Raw genomic sequence first — 21,565 nt, 5'->3', positions numbered from 1 at the left:
GTCATGTCCACCTCCTATGGACTGTAGCCCACCAGGCTCTTCTGTCCATGGGATTCTCCAGGCAAGAATGCTGGAGTGGGTTGTCACTGTGTGCTCCAAAAAGACATTGTGCCTGGCCTCAAAGAATTTATGGTATCATTGGGGTGTGTTGGAGTGGCCTTACAGGATTTCAATAGAGCACTAAACAGTAGGTAGGACTCCTAAGCAGGCCAAAAGAACAGTATGAGTGAGTGTTAAGAGTCAGAAAAGAGAGTGGCATGTTTAGCTGATAGTCAGGAGGCTTTACTGGATGGTGAAGGTAACATGCTTGAGAGTGGCAGGAGGAAAAGATAGGTGAGTAAGCATGAGAACCAAGTTGTACAGGACTTGGAATATCCAGTTGAGATCTGTCCCCAGCAGAGAGTCACCCAAATTTGACCTCTTTTATAAAGCCAACATTTATTAATGCAATAATATCAATTTTTCTAAGGGGCAGAACTCATGTGACAATGAAAACTCTAGAATATGAAGCATTTTTATAGAAATGCAACATATATCATAAGCTTATATATATACGGAATAGTAGATGAAAAGAGAATAGAGAAAATAGTTACTCTGATAGGCCTTAAACTGTAATGACTGTCATGAACACAATTACTCTGTCAAATCAAAGAATTAATTAAACCACTGGTAGCCTTCTGAAGGATATTTAGATAGACTGGACAATTAGATAAAGATAATAAACAATTATAAGTATCCCAAATCCTCTAACCCATTTTGAGTACATGTTAAGACAGGCTAGCCTCTGGTTCTTCTGACCTTTCATCTAAAATGTCATGATCTGTTTATTCTTTATTGAACAAATAAATATTTAAGACCACTAATCCTAATCAGGGAGGTTAGTGCAAAAAGAGTAGTTAGAAATGCCACCAATGAATCTCCAGAAGAAAAGTACAAATAAACACTGCGTCATTCACTGACCAGTAAGTAAAACCTTTTCCCTCCTCGGGTATGACTCCTGTGCTCCTCTGAGGGCCAGGGGAGTCCACTCAAGGCCATCTACCCTGTAGCTTCTGACAGCTACCTTTCTCCTTTCTCCTTCAGGAAGAATCAAGCAGATTAAGGGGATAATCCTAAATGCTTTTCTAAATTAAAATTAACTCAAAGAAGTGAGGATATGTGACCCTAAACGTCAGATTTCCTCTTTGCTTAATGTGGAGAATTAATATCCTTTTATTCTTGGCACCAAACCCAAGTGACCCCTACCCCACCCATCCCCCTCTCACACAAGCAGGACTTCTCTCTCCCTCCTCAAAGTCCAAGTTGTTCCAGACAACATAACAAACCACACAGTTGGGAATGATTCATATGTTTCCACTCTCTGTCCAAAAATGAGCAAAATAGTTTCCACTTAATTTATAATCTGAATTTTCTGCACATTTCCTAAAAATTTAAAGGGGAACAATTCAAAATGTGGTCTTTCCTAACTCCCCAAATTACTGATTAGTTACAGAGTAAAGTATCTTTTGGTAAAATACTTTTATTTTACACCTATCCCTTGGAGACAAGGACTATAGCTGCATGATGCCAAATATCTAATCAATCATCCAATGTTTTCATGTTTTCGGATGTTTTTAAAAAGCTGGTGTTCTGTAGATACAGGCTTGGTCTATCCAGTCTTTTGTTATCTCAATGGTACATATGGATACAGATTTTTCTGTTTGGAATATTTCTCAAGGCCAATGCCTTATTATAGTTCCAACACCTGCAAATATTTGGCAGAGATTGTTCTCTCCTCTCCATATCCCCTGGTCTTCCTGCAACCCCGCTTCCATCTCTTGCTATTAAAAAGCTATAAGTTTACACAATATGCTTTTTCCTTGATGCTATTAACTGTTTATCTGTGACCCATGAAATGTGCAGTTGCTGGAGCATAAATTTAAGTTTCAAATCACATTTCATAGGAAAAATTTAGGTCCAAAACAAGGTGACAGCAGGCTACAATAGAAAGGATATTTAACTCAACTTAGCTCTAGAAGCTGAGTTCCAGTTCCAGTTCTGTGACTTTGACCAAATGGCTTAACCGCACAAAGCCTCCATTTATACCAATTTAAAACACAGGGCTTCAACTGGACCAAGTCCAAGGCCAACCATCTTAGGATTCTAAGAATTGAAGCCAATGAGATTATTGCCCTCTGCAGTCTTGATATGAATGAGAATATCAACTTGAGTGAAATCAACAGATAAACATTAAACTTTGTACAAATTTATAAATATTAAATGTAAATAAAATCAAAAGGCACAAACTGGACTTCCTTGGTGGCTCAGTGGTAAAGAATCTGCCTGCCAATGCAGGGGAAAAGGTTCGATCCCTGATCCAGGAAGATTGCACGTGCCACAGAGCAACTAAACCCATGTACCACTACTGAGCCTGTGCTCTAGATCCAGGGAGCTGCAATTCCGAACCCATATGCCACAGTTACTGGAGCCCACTTGCCCTAGAGTCCATCCTATGCAACAACAGAAGCCACCACAATGAGAAGCCCACACAGTGCAACAAAGAGTAGCCCCCACTTGCTGCAACTAGAGAAAAGCTTACACAGCAAGGAAAACCTGGCACAGCCAAAAAAAATTTCTTTAAAAAAAAGCTAATTTCAACAAATTCCAAAAATTTAAAAAAAATTAAAAAGGGACAAACCATGGTCAGTGTGACTCTCAATATTGTTTTCAATAAATTACAGAATGGAAAGTATATCCTATTCTGAGTATTACTACCCTCACCAACATCATAATTTTTACATAAGCTACAATGACTTTTCCATAGCATGGCAAGAGGGAAATCTCCACTCCCTTATCGCCCTTCTTCCATGCTATCTGGGTGTTCCTTCTAGCTTCGCTTATATATCCAGGTTCTATTTTGGGATAGAAATCTTATTATTTGTTTAAACATTTTATTTTTCCGGAATTTTTGTTAAGTAGTTTCTTAAGAGAAATTGAGCCCCATAGCAGACAGGCAATGGTAATAAAATAATTTGCTGGATCTGACATTTGTTAACATCAACGTGAGGTAGTAGTGCTCTAAAATAGACAGGCACTTAGACTTGCACAAAAATATTATATGGCACAACAACTTCAGAAAACTCTGTCCACTGAACAGGAACTTCCCAGGAAGGGACTGCAGACAAGCACTTTGGTCTGTACCCCACAAAAATGAACACTGGCACAAAATGTGATCCTGGATTAAATATTTTTTGCCTTCAGTTTAAATGTTTACTTCAGTATTTGATGATCCCTCCTGACTTCATAGTACACTGAAGTCCCGTTTTTGTCTATTTGCTTTGTTTTTTAAGGCAGATTTAGAATTAGCTGCCTTGTTAAGGGCTTGGTAGCAATTTGTAGTGGTCAATGCCAAAGCTTTATTTCTCTAGTGTATAACACATACAGTACTGTTCTCCATGAAAACCTCTCACCTACGTAGATACACTCAGACACCTCCACCCACATCTACACAGAGACACACCCAACCTTCCATTGCTATATGCACAATTATGCAAATCAGCACATATGCTAATTGTAATACACCTACACAGGTGCTCACATACTTAAAAGAAGACGTGGAAAGATCATGGCAGAGATATATAGGGTATAATATGTCATCATCAGAGGAGAGAGGGTGCTGTTTCCCTGGGCAGACTATTAGCGTGGGCCATGGGCTAAATGCCCCAGAACTGGCCAGAGGTGAACGAATGCAAGCAGGTTTGTGCAAAAGATGAAACAGGCTACAGTGAGAGCTTGCAGGTTATAAGGCTATTTCTTATGAGAAGAACTTGGAGTTAATTCATTTTTGTCATATAGGAAAAGTGACCGATTTTATTAGGGAACTTGCTGACTGTATAGAAAGACTATGTGTAAAGAGATAAAGTTGTATAAGGTGTGTCTTCCAGATCCCTTACCTTGAGCTTCTCAAACCGATCATTCAGGGATGCGACCTGATGGTCTCGGTGACGCCCCACCAGTTTGCATAAGGCACAGATCAATTGGTCATCAGAAACACAGTACATATTCACTTTCTCATTTTCATGGTCCAGGCAGGTGATCCCTCGAAGATGCGTGTCCGGCACTGGTTCCACCAGGCGGTGGCTGGTGAAAGGTTTCTTGTTGGGGTGTGTAGCCCGCAGGCAACGGTCACAGTAAGAGACCTCACAAGTGATGCACGTTTTCACTGCATCCCTTGGCGGGTCCTGCTCACAGAATTGGCACGCAATTCGCTCACTAGACATGGCGCTGCTGGGCCTGTAAGTCCTCTCTCGGCGGCTCTCACTTGGGGAGTTGGGTCCACTGACGGAAGCCTTCTGGAAGCGGTCAATAATGTTCTGCAGAGTCACATTTCTCTTGAGGCCATCCAGGCCCCGGTGGTTCAGTGAGATAACATACCTGCACGTAGGACACTGGAAAGCAGTAATGGGTTCAATGGATTCACCGGAGCTGCAGCTCGAGACCAAGATGCGATGGGCACAGCTGAAGCAGAGGCTGTGAGCACAAGGGAGCAGAAGGGGGTCTTCAAACAACTCTAGGCAGATTGGACAGGTCAATTCAGACTCCAGTGTTTCCATCTTTAGTGAAAATAATCCTGCTGAGGCATTAAGAACCGCAGAGGCTGGGCTTTCACCTGCAAGGAACACAAAGAAGAAATCGTTAAGCATTTCCAAAGGAAATGTGGATGTAACATAATTACACACTAACCCATGGAGGCTTTACAGGCTGGATTCCCCAGGGATGCTGGCCCACTAGGAAAGCGAGTTGGGAATTAATCAGACAGCTATTCTCCCCCCTTGAAACCTTGTTTTTGACAAATGCCTGGGCTTATTTTCCTGCACTAATAAATAGAAGCTAGTGCCACCTCTGAATCCTGGTTTACTAACTCACATTCCTATTCACAGACCCTCTCCACTGACATCTCTTGTCCTGGACTATGATGCGTCTGAGGCCCTGCCAAATTCTCAATCTCCATTCTCCAGTAGTGTTCTCTATTTTACTTCCAAGCTGCTCCTATTTCACATCTAGTGGAAGGAAAACAAGGCCATATTTCAACCTAACTCTCTGGTTCTTGAAATGATACCATTCTAAGAGGCTGCATAAAAAAAAAGAATAGCTTTCGAAAAATGTAGTTCTCAGTGCAGGATAATTATTTCTTCAGATAGGTGACCTTGAATTATTTCCTATTACCACACATGGAAATTTCTATTCCATACCATTTTTAGCAAACTGAGTTACTAGAGACAAAGAGGAAAAATATTAAAGTATAAAAATTGGCACACACCGCCTCCGGAACCAACGCGCGCGGAAGGCGGGGCCGGGGGCGCGGGGTCGGGTCCGGACCGCGGCCCGGAAGTTTAAAAAATAAATAAATAAAGTATAAAAATTATGGAATTTTGTTGGCTTAAAGTGGGAATCCAATTTATGAAAAGAGAAAGGCATTTTTGATTCTGAATAACTTTTGTTCATCATCTCACTATTACTGGAGAGTCTCATCAGGGCTTGAAGGTTTGATTCTGCCATTGGTATTTGTTTAGATTTTGTCATCTGTCAGAGATATCTGCATAGCCCTCTCACAGAACACTTAACTATTGAGTACAACTATATGTTGTCCCCAAGTACAATAGATGTATCCCTAAAAGCTATTTCTAAATCAAATGTTTTAAATGCACTTAACTAACCAGCTATTTAATGGAAATCTATGGGAAACTGGACTGTAAAAGTGAAGAATCTTATTGTAAAACATTCTCAGTTGGTTTAGGAAGTTTAGATGTTTGCATAACCACCTGTTTAAAAAGAGATGTGTGCTATTCTTATTTTATAATTCACAAGTACTTAAAAGTTGTTGGCTAGTATTTTGTAGCTTATAACATCTATCCACATTCACTGATAGAGATGAAAAAGTAAAGCAATTAAAATGTATATATATCACAGAATTTTAGAATTGGAAGAGACTTTAGAGATGATAGATCCCAACTTTCACTCAAGGCAGGAATATTGCCTTTAGTATTTCCATTGCTCAAATTCAACATGTCCATAAATGAACTTGATATTCTCCCCAGCCCCACAACACAAAACACCTGCTCGTCTTCCAATTTTCCCTATCTGTTGAATATCATCATCCAAGCCTAGAAACCCAGGAGTTCTCTCATTTACATGTTTATCACTCTGTTTTATTTAATACATGTATCTGTGTCTCCAGCTAACTCTCCTTGCAGGCATCAACTATGTCATATTTTTATTCATAGCACAGTGCCTCGCACACACTGGTTATTCAAAAATTGTTAAATGAAAGATTCCTTAAAGTAGAGGAAGTTAAAGAAGGGACCTAGTGTTTACTAAGCACCTCCTGTATTCTAAGTAGCTTGTTAGGAACTTTACACACAGTATTTCATTAAATTCTATCAAGAAGGCTGTACAGAAGGTACTAATGCTATACACATATTATGGTTAGGAAACTGGGGCTCAGCATTGTTAAGTAAATGAACCAGGAACCTACATACCCAGATCACTGGGGCAGTCTAATGCCAATGTCTGTGCTCTTTCCCCTACACCTTTATTTTAATCATCTCACCTCCTTCACTTGACAAATATCTTGACTATTTACAAGAGGGTTTCTAGACAGCATGTTTCCACTGCTATTTGAGTCTATGTCCCTCTGAGTTTCTCTGAATCTGCCTCTCACTCCTAGTCTCTTTCAGAATCACATCTCTTCCTTCTAGGCCCATCTCCACCTCACTCTGAATTTCTATTGTGTTCTCTTCCAGAACTGCAGGTCTGCATTCCTCAGTCTGTGTTGGAATCTCCTTGGGAGAATGGAGTAAGGCCTCCCACCAAAATGATAGGGGATCAAGAGCATTGCTGATACGCCTGTCTCTGTGTTGAAACCTTTACAAAAACAACTGGTGTACCACAACTTTTCTAAATCTTAGGAACATGCCATATAAATTCCTCAGTACAGAGGAAAAACGCTGAATTTTCCCGCAATCCAAAAAGTTGTTCCTGACTAAATGTGACATTTGGAATGTCACTATGAAATTAAGCTTAGGAAAGCATGCTATGGAATCAGGATTGCCTTGGATAAGGTCAAAATAGGATTCTTGACCAGGGATTTCTGAACCTTCTAGAAATGTTTAAAGAATGCTGTGTGTATATCACATATCCACTTTCATGGGGAGCAGATTGTCCATAGCATTTGAATTGTTCTCAAAAGAGTCTTTGACAGAAGGGACTTCCCTGGTAGTCCAGGGGTTAAGACCCCTGCACTCTAATGTAGGGGTACAGCACAGGTTTGATCCCCGGTTGGGGAACTACGCTCCCACCTGTGGCATGGTGCAGCCAAAAAAAAAAAAAAAAAAAAGTCCTTGACAAAAAAGCCAAACATCAGTGCTCTAAAATAACTACCTGAACTGATTGCAGGTCTATACAGAATAATATAAAATGGTTACAGTCTGTTGCTTATGGTAAGTAACTTTTTCTATTAAACTGTTTCTACTCTGTTTTATTACAATTTGGGAGAATTGAGTATTTTTTCAACTTTTTCAAATATCTGTTCATCTCATCTCTCATTTATGAGAGACCTTGTTCTGGTCTTTCCTAGTATTTCAGCATCCTTTCAACCTATCTCCCATTTTCCCTACCTACCTGACTACCCAAGCACCTTTCCCCTTAAAAGCCATTATGAATTTGCCACATTTGAGGCAGTAAATAATACCCTTTATAGGCATTATCTCATTTAATTTTCACAACAGCCCTCTAAAAGGTAGGTATTATTATTAAAACAACAGAAAAGGTAACTTGTCCAGGGTCACACTTGTTTGCAAGTAGCAAGGTGGAGATTCAAACCCAGAATAAAACTGAGAGTCCAGAAATAAACGCATATATTTATGGTCAACTGACTTTTGATAAGGGTTCCAAAACCATTCAACAGGGAAACAATAATTTTTTCAAGCAAGTGGCTTTAGCAAAACCAGTTGCCCACATGCCAAAGGAAGAAGTTAGAGATCTACCTCACACTATACACAAAAATTTACTCAAAATAGATCAACGATCTAAATGTAAGCACAGAAACTATGAAACTCTTGGAAGGAAACATAGGTGTAAATCTTCATGAACGTAGGTTAAGCAAGGGATTCTTAAATGACACCAAATATGCAACTGAAGAACAAAACAGATAAATTGGACCTCATCAAAATTTAAAACTTTCTGTAGTACAAATGACATCACCAAAAAAGTGACAACTCACAGAATGGGAAAATATTTGCGGATCAAATATGTAATACAGGTCTAGTATCTAGAAATATACAGAATGGCAAAGGATCTGAATAGACATTTCTCCAAAGAAGATATGCAAATGATCAGTTGGTATATGAAAAGGTATTCAACATCATTAGCCATTCAGTTCAGTTCATTCGCTCATTCGTGTTCGACTCTTTGCGACCCCATGAACTGCAGCACGCCAGGCCTCCCTGTCCATCACCAACTCCCAGAGTCCACCCAAACCCATGTCCATTGTGTCGGTGATGCCATCCAACCATCTCATCCTCTGTCGTCCCCTTTTCCTCCTGCCCTCGATCTTTCCCAGCATCAGCGTCTTTTCCAATGAGTCAACTCTTCGCATGAGGTCGCCAGAGTATTGGAGTTTCAGCTTTAGCATCAGTCCTTCCAAAGAACACCCAGGGCTGATCTTTAGGATGGACTGATTGGATCTCCTTGCAGTCCAAGGGACTCTCAAGAGTCTTCTCCAACACCACAGTTCAAAAGCATCTTCTGCGCTCAGCTTTCTTTATAGTCCAACTCTCACATCCATACATGACCACTGGAAAAACCATAGCCTTGACTAGACAGACCTCTGTTGGCAAAGTAATGTCTCTGCTTTTTAATATGCTGTCTAGGTTAGTCATAACTTTCCTTCCAAGCAGCAAGTGTCTTTTAATTTCATGGCTGCAATCACCATCCACAGTGATTTTGAAGCCCAGAAAAATAAAGTCAGCCACTTTATTTTTTCCACTGTTTCCCCATCTATTTGCCATGAAATGATGGGACTGGATACCATGATCTTCGTTTTCTGAATGTTGAGTTTTAAGCCAACTTTTTCACTCTCTTCTTTCAGTTTTATCAAGAGGCTCTTTAGTTCTTCTTCGCTTTCTGCCATGAGGGTGATGTCATCTGCATATCTGAGATTATTGATATTTATCCTGGCAATCTTGATTCCAGCTTGTGCTTCCTCCAGCCCAGCGTTTCCATGACATACTCTGCATATAAGTTAAATAAGAGTGACAATATACAGCCTTGACGTACTCCTTTTCCTATTTGGAACCAGTCTGTTGTTCCATGTCCAGTTCTAACTGTTGCTTCCTGACATGTACACAGGTTTCTCAAGAGGCAGGGAAATACAAATCAAAACCACACTGAGATACCACCTCATACTCACTAGAACAGCTATAATATTACTTCAAACACACTAAAATGACCAGAATAAAAAAAAGTAGCAAATTTCAGCCAGGACATGAAGAAACTGGGACCCTCATACATTGCTGGTGGGAATGTAAATTATGCAGCAAAAACAGTTTGACAGTTCCCCAAAATGCTAAATGAATTACCATACGATCCAGGAGAACTGAAGACATGCTCACCTAAAAACTTGTACACAAATGTTCATACCAGTATTAATCACAATAATGGTGGGAACAACCCAGATGTCCCTCAAATGATGAACAGATAAACAAAAGTGGTATATCCATACAATGGAATATAATTCAGCAAGACAAGGAATGAAGTACTGATACATGTGGGGCTTCCCTTGCAGCTCAGTCAGTGAAGAACCTGCCTGCAATGCAGGAGACCAGGGTTCGATTCCTGGGTTGGGAAGATCCCCTGGAGGAGGGCATGGCAACCCACTCCTGGAGAATCCCATGGACAGAGGAGCCTGGTGGGCGACAGCCCATGGGGTTGCAAGAGTCAGACACAACTTAGCAACTAAACCACCACCACTGATACATGCTACAACATGGATGATCTTTGAAAACATTATGCTTAAGTGAAAGAAGTTAGTTACAGAAGGTCACAGATTATATGATTCCCTTTATAGGAAATGCCCAGAACTGGCAAACTCATAAGAACAGAAAGCAAATGAGCATTTCTCAAGGGTCTGGGTGGGAGGTGGAGGAAATGGAATGTGACTGTTAATGTATATGGGTTTCCCTTTGGGGATGATGAAAATGTTTAGGAATTAGTGGTGGCGATTGCACAGCTTTGTGAATATACTAAAAACCACTAAATTGTACAGTTCAAAGTAGTGAAACTAAGGTATGTGAATGTTATCTTAATTTTTAAAAAAGATTCAAACCCACAATCCAGAGTGTGAACCACAGTTCACTATTCCACACTGCCAACTGTGTAATTCAGTAGTGTTTCTAAATTCTACTGAAGTGCTTACTCCTCTCAATTGCTTTTCTAGGTTGGTGATTGCCTGTCTAGGTTTTACAATACCTGGGATATCTCTAATGATCAATGGGTATCAGGAAATGATTAGCTCCCAATTTTTTTATTCATTTAAAAATTGTAAGACACCTAAAAACTGTTTGCCTCCTAGGTCACAAAATACCTTTAAGAAGTACAGGAGGAAGTGGTACAACAAAAACAAAACAATGGCAGTGTTGCAACTTCAAAAAGTTTCCAGAATTAGAGAACATACTAAGGATAAAGACAGGATGTAAACCTGATAGAGTGTCACTGAATGACAGGTAATCACAAAGTTTTTTTTGCCAGAAAACGCAATAGTTTGTCATAAAAATGCACTGATGAAATGCTTGGGCAGGCAGGTCAATTGTCATGTTAAGAAACAAATGCCCACATCCACATCCACTGATTTGCTCCCTTCCGTATCATTTAGTTACTGCCGTGTAGTCAAATAAGAATGTTTATGGATTTGCCCTTGTTCTAGTATAAAATTGTTTCTGTACGGCTGACTGTCAGCCTGCACTCCCCCTTCAGGCTGAGACTCCTGAAAAAAAAAGTTGATGAGAATAAACTATAAGAAGGTATCATAAGGCTGTGTGAGTAGGCATGAATACAAAGGAGGAGTTTCAATGCAGGCAATTAGGATAAAAATAATACATTCTATAGTTACAAAATGAAAAATTGACTTCAGCATTGCCCTTCAAATCCAGCATTCAGTTAACTCTGATCAGAGAAGCCGTGATCAGCACTTGGCAGAATGCTATTATTTCAAATGTTATTTGAACATAATTAAATGTCCATTTATTTCAACAGTTTATATTCCATCTAGTTTTCATCTTCCAGTTCTGTGGAGCATGGCTCTGGGCTCTCATTACCTCCCTGAGGAGCCACAGTCTCCTTTTCTTCACAGAAAAACCAGGAGTGTAAAACCCAGCCTGACCCCTGGGCTGTAGAATGAGAATTGAGGCGAGTAGTAGGCTTTATATTCTGCAGGATATTAACATTAATATCCCATGAGCTGAGGTTCTCCTTAAAACACTAGAAACTGTCTCTCTGCCTTAGAGGATGAGCAAATGAGCCCTGGCTTAGTCTGATGTTTCCTTAACTGTAAAATGTCGTGCAAGTTGCACTAGAATCACCAGACGATCTCTTTAAGATGTTTTCCAGCTCTGACATCCTATTATAACAGAGTTCTTACTATATGTTACCACATAGGAAAGACAGCTGGGATTAATGACAACCAGTTCCTCAAAACACAAATCTTATTTATTAGTGTGACGTGAAAGGCTGACAAGCGATGGGCATCATCATGAAAGAAACTGGAAATAAATAAACAAAATGCATTACTTACCCTTGGCTAAGCCAAGGTGCTCAAGGACAGTGGCTGGTTTTGCCTGTTGTACCTCCAAGAAGACATAATGGGTGTTCCGGGGGACAACTAAAGCGGGAAGGGCTAATGAAAACACCTTTTGGAAGAAAAGGAAGACACCAAATTCTAGAATACTATTTAGTAGGAAAGGACCCCTCTACAGCACAAAAATGATTATTTGGGAGTGTAAAAGGCACCCAATGCATAGAATTCTCATCCTAAAAAAATGGAAGACAGAAACCCAGAAATAAGAGACTATGTGGTCAGTAAGTATAATTAACAGTCACTTTATATTTGAGTACCAATTTTATACTTTTCAAATGGCTCCAAAGCTATCATCTCATTTGATCCTCTCAGCAAAGCCTGATTGTAGTCCTGGCTCTAAGCTGAATTTGCTGAGTGATCCCAGGTAAGACATTTAAATCTTTTGGGCCACAGCCTCCTCATCTGTTGAATGAAAAATACCTGTGTTATCCAATATCACAGGCTTTTGGGAGGATCAGATGAGAATAACATTATTAACTTGCTTTACAAATACAGATATTCTCAACACACATTCACAGATGACAGATACAGAGCAAGTTATTAAGGAAATAGTGAATGTTTGGAAATAGACCCAAAATGCATAATGGTTGACATAATAGAGGACAATTACACTCCCCCACAAGTTTTCTGGAGGACATGCATCTGACTGTGGTATTTAACATTCCCAAATGTATCCCCTGTTAGACTGGAGTTCCCCCAAAGGGAAAAACTATCTCTCTTCTTTTTTCTTAAGCTTTTATCATGCACAGGGAGAGCTCAGGACTGGAGGTTGATCACTGACTGACAGCACCAGAGCCAGCTCCTGTCTAATAGGTTATTAAAGCCTACTTAATATTTTATAGTACATAGATTTAATGATCACTACAATAATGAGCTCCTAAATCCAACCATTGGCTATTTGATACAATATAGTCATCATAAACATTAAAATGAATATCACAATAGCAGAACTAGAAGTCCTAGATCTGCTACAAGCACAAAAGATTAATCTAAGTAACCAAGAAACGGATTTGCCAAGGTAACACCTGATAATTGTCAAAAATCATAAGTACAATTCATAACACCTTTATCTTAATGCCAATTACACCAGCAGTTTTGGGGTTGGAGAACAAACAATTTACCTACTGCTAAGAGGATAGCTTTCCATCTATTCTAGGACTGCTTTTCCCGATCACTGCTACCCAATGAAATATTTGTAAATTTTTAAATGTTCAGGGGCACACCTGCATCTCTAACCTCTACAGAATAAAACTGGCAATATATGTATGTAGGGCATGCTGTTAGGTGTTAGGCTGAGAGGACCCCAAGTTCAGGTCAGAAACAAGGGGCAGAGAACAGAAGTGTATTTAAAATCAAGCTTCTACTCCCCTGGGAGCCACATGGATCCTAGCAACACTGAACTAAGGGCTATAGACAAAAGCGATCAAGGATTCTGGACCATAAACCATTTTTCTACCTCTGGGCTGTATACATTCAGACACGTCACAGTCCTGCATTAGCATTATCTCCCACGCCCACGAGTTATATCCCTAACTGTTCAAACTGCAACTACTGGGATTTTCTGTTTCAAGAGGATTTTAGGTTATATAATGAATTTGTTATCAGATCTTTTGGTTTCTGTAAGAGGAAGATCCAGAGACTGGGGCTACTGTTCATCAACTAGAGGAGTCTGACCTGCAGGAAAGAGGCCGAGAGAAAGCCCAAGGTCAGGCAGTCGGAGCTCTGCATGGAGAAAAGATCCCAAGTAGGATAAGTCTTACTAAGGATACTTTGCTAACCCACTTAGGCAGAACCGATATCCTTATTACGAATTCAAGTGAACCCCACATGAAGAAGGGAGTGGTGGGATGTTGGCACATTGCTCAAAATCCCTCTGTCACCCATATTAACCACCTAGTAGTTTGAGCAGCTTACACAGATTTCTAAGGGCAACGCAGGAGCAGGGGGATTGTCAAAAAGAGTGTGTCTGTGGTTATGGAAGAGGGGAAGATGGAAAAAGAAAAACTGTAGAAAGAGCCACAAGCCTCCAGTGCCCACAGAAGACTCTTAACAGTTTTAATTCATGAAAATGGAGAAACATATATTGATCCCTGGAAGAGAGGGGAAATAAAAAGAGGACTAGCAGCCTGCACAGGGGGATCATTGGAGTCGGAATTTCTTGTTGCAACACCACCCATCTGGTCTTCTCACTTGTTAGAATGATCTAACACACTGGTTGAGAAACACTTTTCCAGTCTATTTTTTACACTGCTCAGCAATGAACACAAGGTTTGTTGAGAGACCTGAGATATAGACATTATTAGCACACCACCACCTTGGTACCCAAATTTCACTCATCAAAAAGTGAACAATTGTGAACTGTTGTATATCCATTATCAACGTATTACACATCCTATTTTGATGATGCAATGCTCTAAGTTAACATACTCTGCCTAAGTAAGGAGGTGCTTCACACAGTGCCAATTTCCCACTTTCGTACGGAAGAAAAGAACAAAACTTAATGCTAACTGGAAATGGAACACCCCCTGGCCTCCACCAGCAGCTGAGGCCAATGGCCTAAAAGCTAGGGAGTTACCAAGATCCACAAAGACTGAATGATACACACGAGCAGACACCTCTGAGAACAGCCATTTGAGACACATTCTATGCCTTTGCCCTGTCTTCCCTTCCTTTTAGAGATTTCTGTCCCCGTTGGGGGAAGAGAGAACCTGAGAGAGTGAAGGCAGGACATTTTCTCCTCTTCATCAAGTAGCAAAGGCAATTCCTTGGGCAGTTTCCTTCTCAACTGTCATGGTGTCAGCAGATTTTATGGGAGAAGAGATGAGGGAATGGACAGGTTCACTACTCAGAGCAATTTTTGGATGCAATTATGAGACTCCTTTGGCACTGTTTTAGGACCTACAAGTTGGAGCAAGTTGCCCTGCACTTAGAGGAGGGATTAACTAAACCAATTTCACCTAAATCAATTTGCACTGTTCAGATGATATGTTCATAAAGCAACCAAGCCATTCTGATTTGCAGCAGTACTTCCCAGGGATGGCCTTGCAAGGTGCAACATGCTAGATTAGGAGTCTAGTACTCCTGAAAGTAAATGGGAGGGAAATACTCGCTCCTTCAAGTCTCTAGACTTTACCCCTGCCCTGCACAGCCCCTCCCTGTCCTAATTCAAGAACTGCAAGTACAGAGGTATGCCTTAAACAAACAGGAGGCCAAAATGTAAGGCCCAGTCAGCAGAGGACTCTGCACACTGTAGGTGCTTTTAAGAAACATTGTTGACTCACCACTGCAAGATACTAATCCTGCTTAGACAGCCATGCCTAAAAGTATTTAAGCCACTCTTCAGTAGAAAGTAACTACCTGCCCCCATATGGGCTAAAAATGAGTGAGGTTATGTTTTCAAATGAGTCTGATTCAGATTGTTAGGTTGGAGTACATTAGATGTGATTCAAGCCTTAGTTTAAAATAATCATCATTACTCTGTATACCTTGTTTTATGTACGTTTTCATTCAGTTGCATGTGCACTAAGGGGAAAAAAAAGAAACAGACCTAGGACCACAGTAGGGTAATAGATTTAGCTCCCAAAAGGGTTAATAATGGCAAGTTAGGGTTCCCAGTAAACCAGGGTTCCTACTTACACCCAAACTATTACCTCAATAAAAGGTAAATGAAGTACTTTCTTTGCAAAGTATAATGCTAAGGGTTTATAGAATCCTTTCATCTTCAAAGGACCAAGCCAAGACTCACAATAGCCAGTACACAATATGATGTCTTTCATACAAGTGCATCAACTATGAAAGAAAGGTCACAGGAATGTCCTAAGGCCACAAAGCCAATGCAACAGATTTGAAATGAACTCTCTGATCTCCTTGGCTCCTAGACTTGTATTTCAACCACATAAATCAAGCTGTGTGGAACCATTAGGGGAAATCTAATTCACATTGTATATCTGCATTAATTGATTGGGCAGGAAAATATTAAAACAGCAAAGACTCTTTCCCTCTCAAGGCAGTGATGAGTGGAGTGAAAAGGGGGATGTGAGCATTAGGGGTAACCAGCTGGGGTAAAATGAGAAGTAGGGGAGGGACTCTCCCTATTCAGGGTTCCCCTTCCATTGGAACATTGCCAGAGAACTGATTGGAGTGCTGGAAGGGGACAGAATGGAGGTAAAGGCAGCCCTTATGGCCCACCTTAAGAATCAGAAGAATCAACCCACACACAGTACTTGTCTATTTACATAGCCTCTAATACACTCCTTTATAAGGGCTTCTCTTCAGACACAAACAACCATAACCATCCACCCTCCCCACACTCAGAAATCCTCAAAAAGGCAAAGCTGGTTCAGAAGCCAGAGGCTGCTTGACAGGGAGCCTGGGAGTGCACAGGACTCCAGGAGACGTGTGGTTCTGGTTGGGAGATTACGGTGGGCAAGTAGGGGTGTGATCACCACGTAGGAAGAAGGCGAGTGAGCGGTGAAGGCGGGTAGGGGAATGTGGAAGAGAAAAAGTGAAGAACCCAACGACCCCAGGATCCCAGTGTCCTGCTCTTGAGAAGAAACGCCTCTAAGAAATGTGCTGCACGCGTTATGCTAAGTAACCGAAACCTTATCATCACCAAAAATGTTTCTGTCAATCTACTCCGCTGTTATTTACTTAATTCTTATGAGCCAGGAATGGAAAAACCCCACCTTTCCCGGGTTCCATCGCAGTCTGTCCGGGGGACCTATAAGTTTTCCCTCTCCCCCACTGAGCTGGTTTCACAGCTAGGCCAAAAATAAGGAACCACCCAGACGGAGACTCCAGGATCATTCCCTGGCAGCAAAGGGATTAAGTTTCGCCCGGCCTCCCCGCGGGCAGGGTGTCCTCAGCATCTCTGGCTGCCGCAGCCGCCACAGCCAGGCGGCCGAGGGGCGCCGCCCGGGCCAAGGAGGTGGCCGGCCGCGGGAGCGTGGGAAGGCGGCGGTGCCCTTTCCCAGACTAGCGCCCAGGCTCTCGGAGAGCCGCTCGGGGAGGGGCCCGCGCCCGACCCGGCGGGACTGCGCGGGAGGCCTAGGACCCGCCCCCGCCCTGGACCCCGGAGTGCAAACTCCGTCCCTGGAGGGCAGCGACGGGTGCCCGGGCCCCAGCGGCGCATCGGGGAGCCAGGGCCGGGCCGGGGCGCCCTCCGCCGCCGCCGCCACCTCGAGCCTCGCAGGGCCCCGTCACCCCGCCCCGCCGAGCCCCGGAGCAGCCCTCGGCCCCCGCCGGGCCCCGGCCGCACCTGAGACGCGCGGCCGAGCCCGGGGCCGAGCCCTGCGCCGGTGGTGGCGGTCGGCCCCCGGGGCCGCGGCGAGGGGGCGCGTTTTACCCAGAGCCTTCCCGGCTGCCGGCCATGTCCTCGGCGCGCCCGAGGGCGCCGGGTGCTCGCCTGCCTCCCGCGCAAGCTGGCTCAGGCTCCGGCGCGAGCTCCCCGGCTGCCACTGCTGCCGCCGTTGCAGCCGCCGCTCTAGGCCGCCGCCCGCCTTCGCAGCCGCCGCCGCCGCCGCCGACGCGCAGCAGCCAGGATCCGCCCGCCCGCGCGCCCCGCTGGGGACAGCTCGGCGGCCGCCACGCTACTGCGGCTGGGTCTCCCGAGCCAAACTTAAGAGTTTTCGCTCCTCAGTCCAGGGCAGCACCATGACACCGCGGCAGCACCACACTGTCATTTCCGCCGTCGCAGGGCGTGGGGGGCGGGGGGGGGGGGGGAGAGAAGGCAATCCCGACGAAAAGGGGGATGGGGTGGGGGCGAAGCGGGCTGGGGCTGCTGCCCCGAGGGAGCGCTGGGAAGGGCCCGGCAGCCAGGGCGCTCGGCCACCTTCCCCGGCTCACCTTCTGCCGCCCCCGCCGCTCCCAGCTCCCCCTGCCCCTCCTCTGGAGGCGCGTTTACATGTTTTCTCCCCTGGCAGGAGTGACCGGAGAAACCTGAGCGAGCAAAGGCAGCGGGTGGGTGGGGTTCGGGTTACTACTGTACCTACCAGCTGATTCCAGCAGCCTTTTCTCCAGCGCCCTGTCATCTTGAAGGAAGACACACGGAGAGGGGCCGGAGCGGGTGTGTGTGTGTGTGTGTGTGTGTGTGTGTGTAAGAGAGCGAGAGCGCCAGCAGAATGTGTGTGAAATGCTGAAGGAAGACTCTGGCCAAACTCTTCTCCCAGCCGCCAAACCCCTGGCCCCCACAAACCCCTAGGTTAGAACAACGAAAGGGCCGTTGCCACCAGCAATGAGCAGAGAGTGCCTAGGTCCAGCGCACAGGTCCTCGGACGAAGCTGCTCAATGTAAAGTTAACTACAGAGTAAAACAAAAATAGTGGAGGAGACAGAAAAGGGCAGACAATTGAAGGAAACCCAACCCCTCTTTCTTTTTACAAAGGGAGAATGGCTGTGTTTTATTGGCCTTGGGCAGAAGTTGTGGAGATGGATTAAAGCCACCAAGATTAAAAAACAAAACCAAAAAAAGGCGGGGGGGAGAGTGTAGGGCCTCATTTACACATTCAAATCCTTGATGGGCCAAACCAGAGGGTCTTTAATAAGAGGACAATGGGACAGATGTTAGCTATATACAGGTATTCAATGTCCCTAATAAGCTAATTGGTCCGGCTGGAACCCAGAAGCGTTCATTGGTCTGGAGTCCGCCCGTGGGCTGACCTGTCATTGGCTCAGAGACCACCGCCCCACTCCCCGAGGACGGTGGGAGAGGGAAGGAGGAGGAGGCCCCAGAGGAAATTCTGTATCTCACATAGGGAAATGACGGGGATTTTTTAAAAAGGCAAGATGAAGGGGAAAGGAGTTTTAAAATGGGAGGAAAGAACCCCCTCTCTCATAGGTCTTCCATTACCTTCGGTGGGAACGAGTCCAGAAAAATTAAGGTAATTCTGGGTGTATCCCATCAGGGAACCAATAGTAATTAGCCAACACCCCTGTTAAACAATGTGCAAGAGAGCACTGAGGTGGAAAGGAAGGCAAAAATCACAACCAAGCTATCCTGATGAAAGTCTGGCCCTAAGAGAAGTAAAAGTTAATGAGTCACAGCAAAAACACAAGCAAAAATAAAGCTAAACTAGACAAGAGGGACTACATTGAACTTAAAAACTTATGTGCAGCAGTGAAAAGGCAAAAATAGAAAATATTTGCAAACCACGTATCTGGTAAGAGATTAATAGGTAAAGAACTCCTACAATCCAATAACAAAGTAAATATCACGATTAAAAAATGGGCAAAGGACTCAAATAGACATTTCTCCAAAGAAGATAAACAAATGGCCAATAAGCATATGAAAAGACGCTCAGCATCGCTAATCATCAGGGAAATGCAAACCAAAACCACAATAAGATATTATCTCACACTCATTAGGCTGACAAGTATTTAAAATAAAACAGAAAATAGTAATTGTTGGTAAGGATGTGGAGAAATTGGAACACTGTTCGCAGTTGGTAGGAATGTAAAGTGGTGCAACTGCTATGGAAAACAGTGAGGAGGTTCCTCAAAAAATTAAAAATAGAACTACCATGTGATTCAGCAATTCCACTTCTGGAAATATATCTGAAAGAATTGAAAGCAGACTCTCAAAGAGATATTTGCACCCCCACGTTTATTGCAGCATTATTCACCATAGCAAGAAGTGAAAGCAACGTAAATATCCATGGAGAGATGAATGGATAAAGAAAATGTGGCATATACACTCAGGGTATGTATACTGAATATGGCATATACAAAAAAAGAGGGAAATCAGCCTTAAAAAAGAGAGAAATCCTGCCATAGACTATGACATGGATGAACCTTGAAGATAATATTCTAAGTGAAATAAGCCAGTCACAAAAGGAGAAACACTGTATGATGCCACTTACAGGAGGTACCTAAAGTAGTCAGACTCATAGAAACAGAAAGTAGAATCATGCACTCCAGGGGCTAGGGGGAAGGGGAGGAGAATTGTTTTGTGGATGTGGAGTTTCAATCAAGCAGGACTGAGGTCAGGGGTTCTGGGGAATCTGTTGCGTGAAGCTGTGCATGTGGTTGTATTGTACACTTAGAAATTGCTGAGAGGGTGAATTGTATGTTATATGCTTTTTGTCACAATAAAAAATTAATTTAAAAAATTGAGTCAGAATTAAAATAGTCCTAGCATAGCAGAAGAGTGTATATGTAAGAATTGTGTGTATATATATGTATTATATATATTTACATACTGCAGATATTAAGTGAAAAGAGCAAGCTGTTTATGGTTTGCTACTACTATGTAAAAAAGGAGGGAAGGTATATATGTCCATCCATGTATGCTTATAGGAGTTTTCCTGGTGGCTCAGATGATAAAGAAGCTGCCTGCAATACAAGAGACATGGGGTTTGATCCCTGGGTCAGGAAGATCCCCTGGAGAAGGAAATGGCATCCCATTCTAGCCTGGAGGATCCCATGGACAGAGGAGCCTGGCAGGCTATAGTCCATGGGGGTAACAAAGAGTCAGACACGTCTGACTGGCTAACATTTTCACTTTCATTTATGCTTACATGTGTATAGACTTCAGTAAAGATACCTAAGAAACTGATTGCCTAGCTCCCTGGGAGTTAAGCATTTATGATTAGTAACACTGTGAATGTACTCAATATCACTAAATTATACACTCAAAAATGATAACAAAGGTAATTTTTACATTATGTATATTTTAATACAATAAAAAAATTTTAAATTAAAAGAATGAAAAGGTATATATAACAGGTAGAGATTGTTGAATTTGAATTTGTGTAAGAAAGTAGATGTATGTATATGCCAGTAAAGGCATAGAATGTAACAAGGAAGCACAGTATAAAATAGCAAGAGCCGAGAATTGTGGTGGATGTTGAGGGGATTGTTCAGGTTTGAGTCTATATATTTTATCACTGTTTGAATATTCTACAATGAGAATTTCTTTTGTAGTAAAACAAAATTTAAGGTATGTCTTCAAAAAACCCAAAGTTGAGTCAGAAGTCAATTGATCCCTGAGAATTCTTTAACCTCACTTGATATGATCCCTACTGAGAGCTGAAGAATTTTCTGAAACGTGAAGAAGCAACCACTTTTATCACGGACACACCAGAACCAAGCTAGCTGCTCTTGGCTGAACTGTCGCTTAAAGGAAACTTGCTTTTAATGGCTTTTATCATTCTTCAGAAATCACCTTTCCTTCACTTTTTTAAAATTAATTTTTATTGGAGTATAGCTGATTTTCTTTATAGTCCAACTCTCATTGGAGAAGACTCTTGAGAGTCCCTTGGACTGCAAGGAGATCCAACCAGTCTATTCTAAAGTAGATCAGTCCTGGGTGTTCATTGGAAGGATTGATGTTGAAGCTGAAACTCCAATACTTTGGCCACCTGATGCGAAGAACTGACTCATTCAGTCCATGGGATTCTCCAGGCCAGAATACTGGAGTGGGTAGCCTTTCCCTTCTCCAGGGGATCTTCCCAACCCAGGTCTCCTGCTTTGTGGGCAGATTCATTACCAGCTGAGCCACAAGGGAAGGCCAAGAATACTGGAGTGGGTAGCCTATCCCTTCTCCAGCAGATCTTTCTGACCCAGGGATTGAACCAGGGTCTCCTGCACTGCAGGCAGATTCTTTACCAACTGACCTATCAGGGAAGCCCAAACAGCAGGTCCTTCTTCGTTATCTATTTTATACATGTGTGCATGCTAA

At 42.7% G+C, this 21,565-nt stretch overlaps 1 protein-coding gene across 4 annotated transcripts in view; it reads right to left on the bottom strand.

Annotated features, from left to right (window-relative positions):
• MID2 (midline 2) overlaps positions 1–17,958 on the bottom strand; it is a 108,446-nt gene extending 90,488 nt beyond the window's left edge. Inside the window, exons 1-2 of one of the 4 annotated variants that reach the window (XM_059883661.1) lie at positions 17,881–17,958; positions 3,933–4,648 (exon numbers count right to left, since the gene is read on the bottom strand). In XM_059883661.1, the coding sequence (XP_059739644.1) occupies positions 3,933–4,592 (660 nt within the window). In that variant the 5' untranslated portion in view covers positions 4,593–4,648; positions 17,881–17,958. The other 3 variants (XM_059883663.1, XM_059883664.1, XM_059883662.1) reach the window with 3 other exon arrangements.
• Positions 17,959–21,565: the final 3,607 nt, after the last annotated feature.

This window comes from Bos taurus, chromosome X (genome assembly GCF_002263795.3).
Source record: "Bos taurus isolate L1 Dominette 01449 registration number 42190680 breed Hereford chromosome X, ARS-UCD2.0, whole genome shotgun sequence".
Lineage (NCBI taxonomy): Eukaryota > Metazoa > Chordata > Mammalia > Artiodactyla > Bovidae > Bos > Bos taurus.
This window is presented reverse-complemented; position numbering and strand designations above follow the sequence as displayed.